The 13,804-nt window shown below is 39.5% G+C and overlaps 1 protein-coding gene across 1 annotated transcript in view; it reads left to right on the forward strand.

Moving 5' to 3' along the window:
- Positions 1-13,320, forward strand: part of ncam1a (neural cell adhesion molecule 1a) — a 242,290-nt gene extending 228,970 nt beyond the window's left edge. The window contains exons 20-22 of the mRNA XM_054626545.1: positions 1,503-1,616; positions 2,490-2,951; positions 8,099-13,320. Coding sequence (XP_054482520.1) covers positions 1,503-1,616; positions 2,490-2,951; positions 8,099-8,219 — 697 coding nt within the window. The 3' untranslated portion in view covers positions 8,220-13,320. The remainder of the gene's footprint in view (positions 1-1,502; positions 1,617-2,489; positions 2,952-8,098) is intronic.
- The last annotated feature ends 484 nt before the right edge of the window (positions 13,321-13,804 follow it).

Genomic DNA, 13,804 nt, shown 5'->3' on the forward strand with positions numbered 1-13,804 from the left:
TCACAGCGCTCCATCTTTAAGGACATCCCAATTCCTAAAATGCATCTCGAGGCGCGGGCAGAAGTTTTTTCGGCACAGGTCAACAAATAAAAGATCTAAGGCACAAAATCGGGAAATGAGAAAGACCCTACGTCTTATTTAAAGCTGCACTCATAAGTGTTTTTATCTATACGTTGAATCATGTGACTATTTACATGTCATTTGAAAGGATATGCTCATAGTAATTACCACAGATTCTCTGTTACCCTCACCTCTATAGAGCTTTTTTAACGTCCCTCAGCACATTGTTATGGCAGCTTTTTCCAAAAAAGCTCCAACATCTAGACAGAGTTAGCAACTTGGTGGAGACCAAAGCAGAGCTAATATGATGTTGAACTTAAGTCCTTCAGGTGGACACAAACATGACTCTTGTTTTGGTGATAGAAAAATAGGATTGGAACAAAATGTGCTACTACTTGAAAAAAAAATGAATGGTCTCCTAAAGTGTCTTTCAATAAAAGAAAAATGCTGAACAACATCTTGGCTGACGAGCACCGTGGGTGCGACTTGTCACTTAAAGTGGACAGGCCCTTAACTATGCATAACTTTAAGCCTTAAAATAATTTAAATATGTGAATTATATTATTCACAGAATGTACAGAATGTAAATATAAAATGCTGTTAAACTGGGCTAAACACGTCCTGGACCTGATAATGTTTTTTACTGACTTTTTTGGCTAACAAGCATATTTCTCAAAATGTGGCTAATCCATTTCAGTAAACTGAATTCACTGCATCTCAGCTAAATGTTTACATAGACACATTTCATTCAGCTCACCTACATCCTGTCTTTAGCAGATAAGGAATTATTTAAATAACATTATATTATTATATTAATTGTAGTTATTTGGTGCAGGGATGCTTTTGATAAGCGGTGGGGGATTGAATTAGTCTTAAAAAACATGACAGCAAGCATTAACAGTCAAATAGTACTGTACTGATACCCTTTTAAACATCTAATCATGTCAAAATTAATTTATTCCATGTTGGCCTTCGTTTAATCAAAATGAAGTCAATATGTTGTACTATCTCTCCCTGTACCAGCTGTGGACTTCAACAACAGATATTTTAACTAAACAGCTCACATTAAATATGTACAGAGCAGATATTTGGCACCTTAGATCTGAACATGTCACTCACAGCAAGAAAAGCCTTTAAAGCTCGGCACAATCAGAGAGCAGCGTGATGATAACAGACAAGCCCCCAGGGGAAGCCTTCAATCAGAGCCTGCAGGTGGAGGATGATCAAATAGTGGAATAAGAGAATAACAGAGTGTGTGACAGCTTGAAGGTCGATGCTGGTGTTTTTGCATGTTTTGGAGTACATGTGGGAAAACCACAAGGTGCCTGTCTGACCTAGCATAGAAGGCCACGCTCTTCTGGGACCTGCCAATGTTTAACATAATAATAGCAAATAAAGTTAGCCTGTCGGTTTATTAACTGTCTTTCGCCATCTGACAACAGGAAAGATGAGTCTAAGGAGCCAATTGTTGAGGTGAGAACGGAGGAAGAACCGACCCCAAACCAAGGAGGGGGTCCCACAGAGCCCAACGAGACCACACCCTTGACAAAACCTGAGTAAGTGTTGAACAGGACCACTTTCCCCGGTCCAGGGAGTCACCCAGACTTTGTCCTATCTGCATGTTATCTTCATGGAGAGGTGAATCAAATCATTAGATTACAATCATTTTCACCAGGCCCGAACTAGATTTCTATTCTTATTGCTCAAGTCTACACACTATTACTCACCGATTTAGAACAGGTATACATTCAGCAACCCCCATGTCTGTATGCATGACCACGAAACAATAGCAGTAATGTGTATGCGCTGAATTTAACCGAAGAAATATTCGTAATTTAACCCATAATTTTGACTTTAAAAGGCATCATTTTGGTATCTCAAACTACAATTTAGTGTTTTGTTAATTAATGTAATTATGCTGCTCTCCCAGCAGTATGTTGGAAAAATGTGTCACTAATAAAGACCATTTAAATTGGTGTTGCAATGTTACTTTAACACTGCGTGACTGAAAAATCAAACAAAAAACTTAAGTACAACCTTTAGCAGAGTCAAAGCTACGCAAAACTGGGGCTACCAGGCCACTTTACCCATTCAGACTAACAGCTTTGTTCCTTAATTGTAAAAAGCATATTAGAGTCCAAATCCCGAAACTCCCACATCCGTCCTGTAGTTTACTATTGTATTATTTCTTTTTGTTAACCCCTCCACAATTATTTTGTTGCTAACATTTTGATTGTGTAGATTTTTACTTTTTCACTGCAGCACAGTAGCACTCACTCTGCTTTGTTTATGCCCTGACCTGCACTCCCCCTCAAACCCTTTATTTCTCTGGTTCTCCTTTTTCTTTCTCTCACTCACTTTTCTTGTGGCTCTATGTGTTCACTCCTCCCTTTTCTCCCTTGTTTGTCCTGCTCCTCCCCACCAAACAGGCCTGCTGCTGCAGACACCACCTCCACGGTGGTGAACTTGCTCCCCTCCACTGCCACTAACTCAGTTGCTGAGAGCTTTAGCACGGCGCAGAGCAGTCCTGCTAGTGAAAGCACCACGCTAACCACCAGCGCCTCCAGCCCAACCAAAGCCGCCCCTGCCAAGGCCTCCCCCAAAAACCGCTCTGCTGCCCAGTCCAGTCCGCTTAATGCTATCACCCAACCTGACGTTGGGCCCCTGGTCGACCTGAGCGACACCCCTAAAGCTCCCCCCTCGTCCAACCCAACACTCCCTGTCTCAGAGCCAGTCAGCCCGCCCTCTGCTAATGCCGACGGGCCACAGAGCCAGCGTGACCCAGTCAAAGCCCCTGACAGCACCCAGAATAAGGACTTACAAGTAGACGGCCCGGCCAAGGATGCGCCCAATGCCCTGTGCACAGACTCGACCACACCAGCCCACAATGAGTATGAACACTTCCATATCCCCATTATTCACCCCTGTCACCTCTGCTCTGGTAGCATCCCTGTAGCCCACAAGTGTGTCATTTTTAAAGGAAAAGTTCACCCTAAAACGCAGACACTGTTTTTGGTGTCAGATACCCACATGTTTGTTTAAATATGAGACATCATCATAACAAATTTTGCACAAATTCCCAGAACAAAAATCTTAATCTTGGATGAAGCCAGGTTCAAAATATATTTTTTTTAATGTTATTGATTTATTAGTCTAAGGATTTTTACAGAGGGTATTGGATGATATATGAACAACAACCTATGTAAAACCCTTCAGAATGTAGACAGGAATGAAACTGGAAAGTTTGATGTATCCAAGTTCAAACTAAGTGATCATTTTTGGCTCAGATACATTTTTGAATTTTGCAAGACACTACAAGTGAATAGGGTAAACAACTTGATAAATAGAAATCAACATGGAACATACCCAGTTGATGACTAACATAATTATTGTTTTTTTGTATTTAGGAGAAATATATAGATGTAAATACACAAAATAAACACCGAAATGTAAGTTTCAGAAATGGTTAAGGACAAAATTGTGCAGCTGAATGACAAATAAACGACAGAATTGACTGGCATTCATTTTACACAAAACCTGAAAATCTTAACAAAAACAGGGGGCTGAGAGCCTTATACAAACCTGAAGTGTAGCTGAGTTAAAAATATTTTTTTATCTTCATTACATAGTGAAGGCGCTAAAGTGTGCAAAAATGATGTGACGTTAAAAATAACAACAAAATGTGCAGTCTCTTAGATTTTCATCAGAGCGTCCTCGCACTGCTGCCTTTCAGTAGATTTGTGGCCTTGACAACAGTATTATATATTGTAGGAAAAGATCAAAAAGCAGCGATACCAATGTCTCCGGCAACAACAGCCTCATTATACCTGCCTGCAGACAGAAATCTTGTAGTAGTTTGTACATGATTGTACACATTCCTCAGTTTTCAAAAGTATGTCTAGCCAGTGATACTGTACTTGTACATTCATTAACTTTTTATTGAAAGTCTTTTATGACGGTAAAGATTGGAAAGTAAGCAAATAAGGTTGCTCATGCAAAATTGGGACACCAAACACAGTTTTTTGCTTTCTATGGTTGGTGATTATGAACATTTAAGGGTGGACTTTTCTGTTTAACAATGCCAGATGTTGGCCATGCAGATAGATGGCACACAAACACAATACATTGGATGCCACTAGTGTATGCCTGTCCTCATTTAACCTTCACCCTCCACCTGTTTGTTTGCTCACTTAATGGAGTCAACGTTTCACCTATCATACAGCTTCTTATTATTTCATCCTCATTATCTCTGTGAATTTTTCGGTTGGTCGCTTTTTAATACACCTTGTTCTCACTCCAGGTCTTCAGCAACATGAGTCGATGATGTTAGCTCCACAGGTTTTCACATAGAGACGTAATGATTTAGAAACTTATATCTCCGTCTAACCTCTCTTACAACGTTGTCTTTGCATTCACTTTTTTTTTTAAACTCCAAATTGAAATTCCTGTGCGTACATTATATTGCAATAATGTACGCACAGGTATAAGACACTCCTGATATCCTACTACTATTTTATTTACTTCTCTGCATCAAGTCTGCAGCGGTCCAAGCTCTATCTTAGCAAAAGAAAAAGACAATTTTGGGTTCATCCAATATTGATGAGACGACAATGGCTCTCTTTACCTCAGACACTGCTCGGGGGAAAAAGGATCCCAATAGTTAGTGCCTGTATCAATCCAGTGGATCCTGTGAAAAAGTGTTACAACTGCCGCAATTGGCATTGCTGCCGATATGAATAGTTTTGATAGGAAATATTAGTAGGCGGGAATTTAAATATATAAATGCCTCAACAGTAAGTGAATGGCAGTTAATATTCTTGTTTACTCTATCAAAGAGTAAAGAAACATCTTTGCTTGGGGAACTCTACCGAAGAATTCCGTCCTTTCCTGTCACGTAGCGGCAGTACAACAAATTAGCTTGTTCAAGTAAATTAAATACTTGTCACAAAGTGACCTCCAGCAGCACCACCATTGCTCTGTGTCCCCTTCATTTTGCGGTCCAATTAAAATGCCTATGTCTCCAAGACACCTCTCTTCTCTGTTTTAATGCCTGCAGAAAGCTCTTATTTTAGCGGTGCTGTGAAGGGTTGTGTGAGGAGTTGTGTTTTTTGCCCCAAGGAGTTTGCAGATGTTCCTGATTCCTGCCAACCTGTGAGGACGTTGAGATAGCTTTGGGATGAATTACAGAGGCTTACTGACAATCACTCCTCCCTCTCTCCCTCCTTCATCTCACACTTTGCACACTCACACGGCCCGAGGAAGATGTCAGGGATGAAGTATGGGGAGTTGAGAGCTAGTTGGAAACAGGGCTCTTGTCAGCTCAACATCACCTTGATATAACTAAACTTGTCATTGGAGGGATTTCTCTTCATAACTCTTTGACAGTAGCGAAGCACAGCTCCACCCTTGATCTATGCGGCGATCCTTCTTCTGCACCTCAACGTTGGAATGTCTTGTCAGGCTTCTTCTAGGCTCTTGAGTGACGTACTTCTCCTCAGGACCCATTTTTCTCTCTTGAGTAGAAAAACATCTTCGCAGAAAATTTCCACAGGCTACACAGAGCACATTTCAAACAATGTTTCAAAAGCAGCTTAAATCAGTACGTGTAGCTTTGAATTGCTCTTGATTTATGTAAGAGCCTTTGTGTGTGTTTTATAGCCTAGATTGTTCTAAAAGGGTGCTTAAAGTACATTAGTTAGAAGTATAATTTACCTCTGTGATGATGCCCATTGATATAAGAGTGACAGAGTTAATGGATAGTGCTGCAGCTTAAAGGTCAGACACTGCAGCAAGGTGGTTATAGAAGAGAGGGTTGGAGATGGCTTCTCAGTATAATGGATTAAATGCGGATTAAAAGAAGGATTCCAATTGTTACTTTTTAATCTAAAGAGCGATATTTTCCAATGCAGATGTGCACACATTAACACTTCATGACACAAGTCTTGCCCAATGGACTCAAATAACAGTAGAAAAAAAATGCTTTCACTGGGTTGAAATTTTGCCATTACTCAGGATGTAAAGCAGAAGAGGGGGAACAACTTCACACACAGTACGGTGCAAGTTATGCCTTCCAGTTGTGAAAATGCACATGAAGTGTGAAAAGCATACTTAACAAGGCCGTTAGCCCACATTAAATGCGCAGAGCGTTGATTATGTTTGCAGCCAGAGACAAAGGCAGATGCTGGGACGTGGTTTCACTTCACACAATCTTCTCTCTGTATTTAACGAAACAAACCAACATATGTTTCCAGTGTACAATCTGCTGACAAGTTTTCCCTGCCGCTGGTAAAACTGCATCTTCTTGCCACAGCAGGTAACAACGATAGAGGAAGCACATGGATGAAATGTGCCTGCAGGGCTTTCTGCCAGAAAGCGTTTATTTATTGATCTTTTCTTATACTTAACCAGGTTTGTTGCTCAAACCTCCAGAGATTTCTGTCAGAAAGCCCCAAAGGCAAACTTCTCCCATGTGCATTGGATAAGAATACTTCTTCTCCAATTTCTACTTATCTTATACACAGGCACCGCCCTGGTGGCAACCACCGTGCAGCACATTCCCAAGCATCAATAATGCTTAAAATAATACTGCTGCCTGAAAAAACGAATATTTACACGAGTACTTAAATTTGAAAATAAGTAATCTTAATAATTAAAATAATAGTAATAATACTTTTTATTTCTATAGTCCTTTTAAAGGCACTAAAAGGCCCTTTCCATGGTAAAAACAGAAACAGTAAAAGCAATAACAATATATACAAAGCAGATAGATGACATTATAACAGTACAAAACAAAACAAGCACTAACTAGCATCACAGGTTAAAAGCAAATTTAAATAGGTGATCTTATTTATTTTCTCTTTCTAAATTTGCATATTTGGTATTGAGATAATCCAAAAGTCCTGCTAAATCTCCTGCTTGAAAGTCCTGTGTTTGTTTGACACATTTCCAACCACTACCACCCACCATGCACTTTATACTACGACACATGTTCTGACCAGCCCCTAATGCTGCAGGAGGGTTTAAATTGAAGTTAGTTGAAAACCCTTTCCACCAATCACCTATGCTGAAGGGCACTGGAAATTGGGCAGTATTTGATGAGCTAGGAGTGAGAACTGGTTGCCACCTATGGGCCTTGACCCAGTCTTTGTGAATGAAGTCTTTGTGAATGACTGCTCAAGGAGATCCTAGCGGAGTTACAAGCTTTTTTTGTATGGACAAATAACAAATTATTTAAAGGGACACTAGGGATCTTAGTTTTTTCAAAGATCACATCTAGTATAAAGACACTTATATAAAGACTGTTTCAGTTTTAAGTCCGCGGCTCTGACTTTGTAGGGCCCACAGAGAGTTTGAATATGTGTCAGCAGGAAAGAGAAGTATATTGATTTAAATTGCTATTTGAAAGCTGGCACCGAGCTCAGAAGAAGAGTTGCCTGAATGTGACACAGCAGTGAAACACCAACATTTTCCAAGTGCAAGCTGCAGCAGCACCTCGCTACAAATGCATTCCAACAAGGGTGCATATGCCACACCAGAAAATGTTCGACTTAAGCAAAGTATGGCTTTAAAGTCTCCTTCCTTTGTGTCTCGGTTCAGTCCAGACGGCGTGTAATCCTCTTCTGTATTGTAGTTTGTGTTGTAGGTTATGCCTCAGTCTTTCATTCCTACATGCATTGTGCCTACTGTACCGGCCCGTCTCATTCCACTTCAGCATTCATTGTTCCTTGAAAATAGCTGTGACATCCATGTACTCTTATTTGATGTCTGGCTAGGATAGTGAGCTTTATCCCATTATGTGTGAAATGCATTCTGTTCCAGAAGGGAAAACAAATTCCCTCAAAGCATCTTGCATGTTCTCTCTCTCTCCCCCCCCCACCACCCTTTTTTTCCCCTTCTTCTTTCTTTGAAAAATGACACAATAGGCAGCTCAGAGCAGACAGTTTAGCCGTGAGAGAGAGAGACTCCTGTGATTCGCTGTTAACACAATCTCCCCCTCTTTTTGTCTCTTTCTCTCTCGCTCCTGTGTTTGTCCCCACAGCGGTAAGACTGTGAAGGATGATAGCACCAAAGGCGAGACGGAGGTGAAGAACGCCACAGCCGAGGTGAAGACAGTTCCCAACGAGGCTCCCCAGACGAACGGCAACGAGAGCAAAGCGTAATCCACTCCCCCGAGAGCGGCAGGAAGAAGGGTTTTTAAGGTTAAAAGGTGGGGTGGGAGGGTGGGGGGGTCACATTCACTGAAACCTCAAAGCAATGTCACACACCACCCCATCGCATCAGAAAAATAAATTAAAAAAAACAACAGAAAAAAAAATTAAATATAATAATTCATGGGTCTCCTTTTACAATGTCTTCTGACCAGGAAAATGTAAGGACCTCATTCACATGCCTTAGTTCCTTTTATCTCAGTTTCTATTAGCTTATTTGTCACGGGAAAGAAATCAAATTCATACTTGTAGTTCACCATCTCTCTCATATGTTTTATTAAATTGATAAACTGTTCAATAAGGAAACAATTTTCCTGTAGATAACCACAGATTACTGCCCTTCATAATGTACACACATGCAAGACTGGTACAATTACCAATACTACTCTTCTTTATGCAGTATGGTCATCATCATGGTAATGGATTATGGGTCTTTCCTCCTTTGTTGATATTTTGTTGTGTTTAAACAATATGCAGACGATACTGCCTATTTAGCTTTTTCAATGTGTTATTTCCAGAGATTAGAACATTAGCATGCCTGTTTTTACAAACGTTAGTGTATTTCTGTACATGTTGCTGTTATTTGGTTCCTTTTTAAATGTTTTTTTTTTCTTTTCTAAATGTTATCTCCATAAGGTTCTGGCCGAGAAATCCTCTAGCCTAAACTATGAGAAAGGGAGGCTATTAAAGTCAAGGTTCAGGGGTTTAACCCTGTCTCCCTAAAAATTCTGTTCATACAGTACATGTATATTGGTTAATGGTTTCGCCTAATACATTATGAAAGAAATGATTTTGTTACTTTGCAGATATGTTCATTAAACTTATTTGCTATTTTTATTAAATGATAAAAATTGAAATTCTGGATTACTTTAAGTTTCTTTCATAACGTATTTGCTCTTGCAAATTAGCTGTATATGAGCGTTAGTTTTAGGAGACAGGGTTGGGTTGGTTTTGGGGTATGGAAATACTCACATAGTGGATTACAGTTATGATCCTTTTCAGGGGCCACATCCGTCCAATTTTCCAGACTTAATAAGTCATACCATGTTAACTCAGACGTCTCATTCCAAAGGAGAAACACTGCCTTATTTTGCCAGAATTTGACGGAAACTGTATTCTAAAATCTACCAGCTCATACTGCTTTCAGTCCTCATCAACTCGTTGAAAATGATCATGTGACCAAATATACCAAGTGTGTTCACGTGAGCACTGGTAAATATATTATATGAACTGGACCAATGAAGAAGGATGCTACAGGATATAAATAATGCCAACTGTTTCTTCTTGGAAGTAGCCATGTAATGAAAGTTGATTAAGTTATAAATATAATATTGCTATTGTGTCTTGACATGAAACACCAGAATGTCTGAATTTAGTTTGAGGTCAAGTTCCTCTTGGTCATTTTTGACCTCACGAGTTGATGAGGACCAAGTGTTAGTTTTGGTCTCTGTAGTGCTCATCTTGGTCTTGGAGCCCACTAGCCTTCAGCGCCGCCCCTCGTAAACCAAGTTCTTTGAAAGAAACAACCCCTCTGATTGGACACCGCTTATATGTGCATTGTTAATATGGCCAATTGATTTTCTTTCCGTCAATGTTAGTACACACCTTTATCTACTTCTCTCCCACACGTACACCTCACCCTTTCCAGAGGTCTCCTTTAAACATTTCGGATCAGTTCCTTTAACTGACAGGTTCAGGGCTTAACAGTGACTCAAAAGGCCACATGTGTTTTGTCAAAACCATTTCAGTCAGCAGGTTTGAACTGAGAAGCAGACATTTTTGTTGAAAGAAAAAACAAACCCTTGCAGGCTCGTTGGTCAAACTCACTGAATTCTTGACACGACGGTTTCCACGGCCAGAAATTGGTCTCGGATATTACATTCAGTTTGTTTTCCTTGGGGTCAACCACCTCTACCTTCTTCTATGGTCATAGCCATTGTTGCCTTCTCTGTTCTGACCACTATTGTTCACTGCTTAAAACTGAATTCTGCTCCTCAGAGTGACCAAGCATCTGTGTCTCTCAGCCGTCGTTTTCTCTCTTTCACCACAGCTGTGGTCAGTGTGAGTTTGCTTCATCATCACTGCCTCCACCATCTTGCAGATGAGTCTTAAATCTATGTGTGCCTCTGCAGTGATGTGACATATATTGTAGGTTTAGTACAGTTTATCACCTTATTCTAGATTCACTTTTATCACTCTTGGCACAAGGTCCACTTACTGGAGATGGTCTGGAATATGTCTGGAAATTATTTAATGAGCCACAATTGACATAGATATTCTGTCTTTATCCATATATTAAAGGCACTCTAAAAAAAGTTGAGAAAATGATACAAAGCCACAAAGTGAATACAAACTGATCTAGCGGTGTGTTTGGACAAGGTTTAAAGAACTACACTGACTCACTTGGGTAGTTTACCAGTTTACCCAGTATCTGAGAGGACTGATTACATGATCGTTATCTGTGTCTCCTATAGATGTATCTGTTCATTGTGCATGTTCCGTACCCACAGACAGCCAGCATTAAACTAAACAGCAGCTGAGACCTTTTGTGTATTTAATTTATTGTAGGTAAGGGTTTTCATTTTAATGCTGAAACAAAAATGCACACAACACCAGTACAAACACTGCAGGCTAAGCAAGTCAAACAAAAGAATGAACCTTTTGATAAACATTGTATTCCTTCTGTTTTTGACTTTAGTGACATTAGTCAGGTTAAGCCGGTTTGCAGCAAAACACTGCCAAATAATGCATCAGATTATGTAACCAGCCTTTGAGCTCTTTCTAGCACATGCTGATATGTGCAGAAAAATACAACTGCCACACACTACAAATGAATGAGCACAACATCCATTTACTATGCCATACCAAAAAAAACTATTATGCATAAAACAGGTACCACTTTCACCAGCATATCTGTCCACAAACCTGATCCAAGCACAAGTTTCTACAATTTGTACCCTTAGTTTATGATGAATATCAATAATGAAGATCGAGATTTTGTATCATGATTTTTGATCATGTGCTGTAGTATTGAGCATACTACAGCACATGTTAACATTTTAGCATGCACACTGGACAGAATTACCTAGACACAGGTGACATTGTTTGGTAAGATAACCAACTAGTTAAACTACCCAATGCAGTTTAGCCCTTGCAAAACTTAAAGACCATGTCTAGGGATTCCTACATATCTAAGGAAATCTGCTGAATATGAACTATGAAATTCAGCTAAAATGGAACAATAATACTGAGTCTGTGGCTTTAAATGAACTAGGTCAGTGGCTATTCGTGGCGTGGCTGTAAAAACATGTTGTCCAAAGCACGTGGCCATTAAGAATGCATGCTTGATCAGAGCGAGAATGCTTGGCCCCCCAGAAATGCTGTTTGCAGCATTGTTGGGAATCACTCATAACTCGTTGACTCGATGAGGTTTGTTGAAACAGTAGAAAATCCAGCCACTGCGGATGACAGGATCTCTTGCTTGTTTATTCAAGGTTTATTTATATTGAACATTTCGCTTGTCCAAATCTCCCCAAATTCAAAACGCACGTCCCTTAAGTCCCAAGCTAAACATCCCCCAAGTATGAAGGAGAGCTGATGAACGGTTCTCGAGATATGCAAAGGATTCCTTGCTTTAAAGCTAGATGTACACACTCAAGACATTACACTTAGGCGTTTAGGGGTCATTTTTAACAAAACTGAATGAAGAAGAAACCTGGACTATTTTAACTAACCTTGAAATAAATTGTTGTGTGGTGTCTGAAGGTCCTTTTTAAAAAAGTCTGCTTGGAAGGTCTATGAAATTATTTCAAAATGTTCTCTCTTAAGCCTGTACCCTGCTTGGGATGTGGAAGGTAAAGAATTTAGTCAATTTTTTTTTTGTACAGTGTTCCTCCTACCTTAGACTGCAAGCTAGTTCACTGTGAATGTGTGAATCCATTATGTCCTTTGTGATAGAGTTGAGCAAAATAGTTTGATTGTGTAAAGATGTAGTAGTGTGCAGCAGAATTTTTCCAACGTCAACATACAGAGATCTAACAGCAGCAAAACTGGAAAGACACAGTGCCTTTGAATAAGAAAGTGGTGGCATGCATTCCGTTCCTCTCAGTGTCTGTCCATTAAAAGTTTCACATCTCCATCTTCTGCCGATTTCCTTTTTTTCATTTACTACATTTCACAGATATGAGTTGAGCAGTGCTTAATTCAAATGATGTTATTCTTTCAGAATGGCTGAGTCAATGTGTTCCAATATATATGATGGGTCTGATTCTGGTTCAATACAGACTTCTTATTTTGGAATGTTTTGTCATAAATTCTATCGTTATGATGGAAACTGTACTCACCAAATTCATTGCTGAGACATATGGTTATCTACATAAAATTATAAGAAAAAAAAATTAAATGACATGAATAATATGTTATTTTCTATGATTATTTTGTCAATGATGATTGCTGGGTAATATTTATGTCGTTCGAGTCTCTATGTGATCATCTGATGAGATGATACGATATACGGTGGCTAGTTTAAGTGGAAAGTCTCTCCACTGAAAAGCTGAGCACATCCGCAAGTTGAGGGAGAAGTCACACCTTTCAAACATAAAAGCTGCAGTCAGAAAAGACAAGAGAGAAAAGAACATCAGGTGAAAGTAGCAAAGCTCCCCTAACTAGATTCCTTTGGCTTTTCTACGCCAGGCCACAGTGTGTGTGCTTCATAACTAGTACCCAGCTTGCACTGGGGCCCGTTGTAACTACCTTACACCACTGTGCTGAGGTCTGAGAAAATGGCAAGATCAATTGGGCTGAACTCCGATAGGGCAAAAAACACAAGCAGTATCAACAGGATGTAAACAAAACCCCAAAGTTAGCCAAACTTATTGGGCAAAGAAAACAAAGATGAATGGGAAAATGATGATACACAATGTATTAGACCCGATCCAAAACAACGTTGTCTGGTTCGCTCACCTTTAGTCTTATTTTAAAAATAACAGCTTGTGGTTCTTCCCCGGTCACCAATGTGCCCATAACAGATAGAAATGATGGATAAAAAAAACAAGAGCCAAGCTGTACTAAACCAGAATTACTCCTCAAAGAAAACATTTGGACATACTGACACCTCATCCTAGATAACTGGCATCACATGAGACAACCACATCAAGCAAACCATTCCATTACATTAGGATAAGACACAATGACACTTTTCTCAGGTCCCATATTCTCTAAAAATATCAGAAATTGTTGGATTCGTGAGATGAAAGCATGCAAATTAAATTAGAAGGTATTATCACAGTTTCTGATACAAAATTTTAAAAAATGAAGGCTTAATGTATTGTATTGATCATCTGTCAAGTGTTGTGTAGCTTTTAGCCGGTTTCCCAAACGCTTTATTTTTTGCTTCAAAAGAAAACAGTTTTCGCTTCACAAAGCTTTGATATGTAATTAAAGGAAGTATAGTTGTCATAAGCAAATTTGACTGTTTCTGCTGAAATACAGTGTGCAATTATACAAAAAGAGCTATGTGAGTTTTTTTTGTTTTGTCC

The sequence above is a fragment of the Anoplopoma fimbria genome, chromosome 24, assembly GCF_027596085.1.
Source record: "Anoplopoma fimbria isolate UVic2021 breed Golden Eagle Sablefish chromosome 24, Afim_UVic_2022, whole genome shotgun sequence".
NCBI classification, from domain to species: Eukaryota; Metazoa; Chordata; class Actinopteri; order Perciformes; family Anoplopomatidae; genus Anoplopoma; species Anoplopoma fimbria.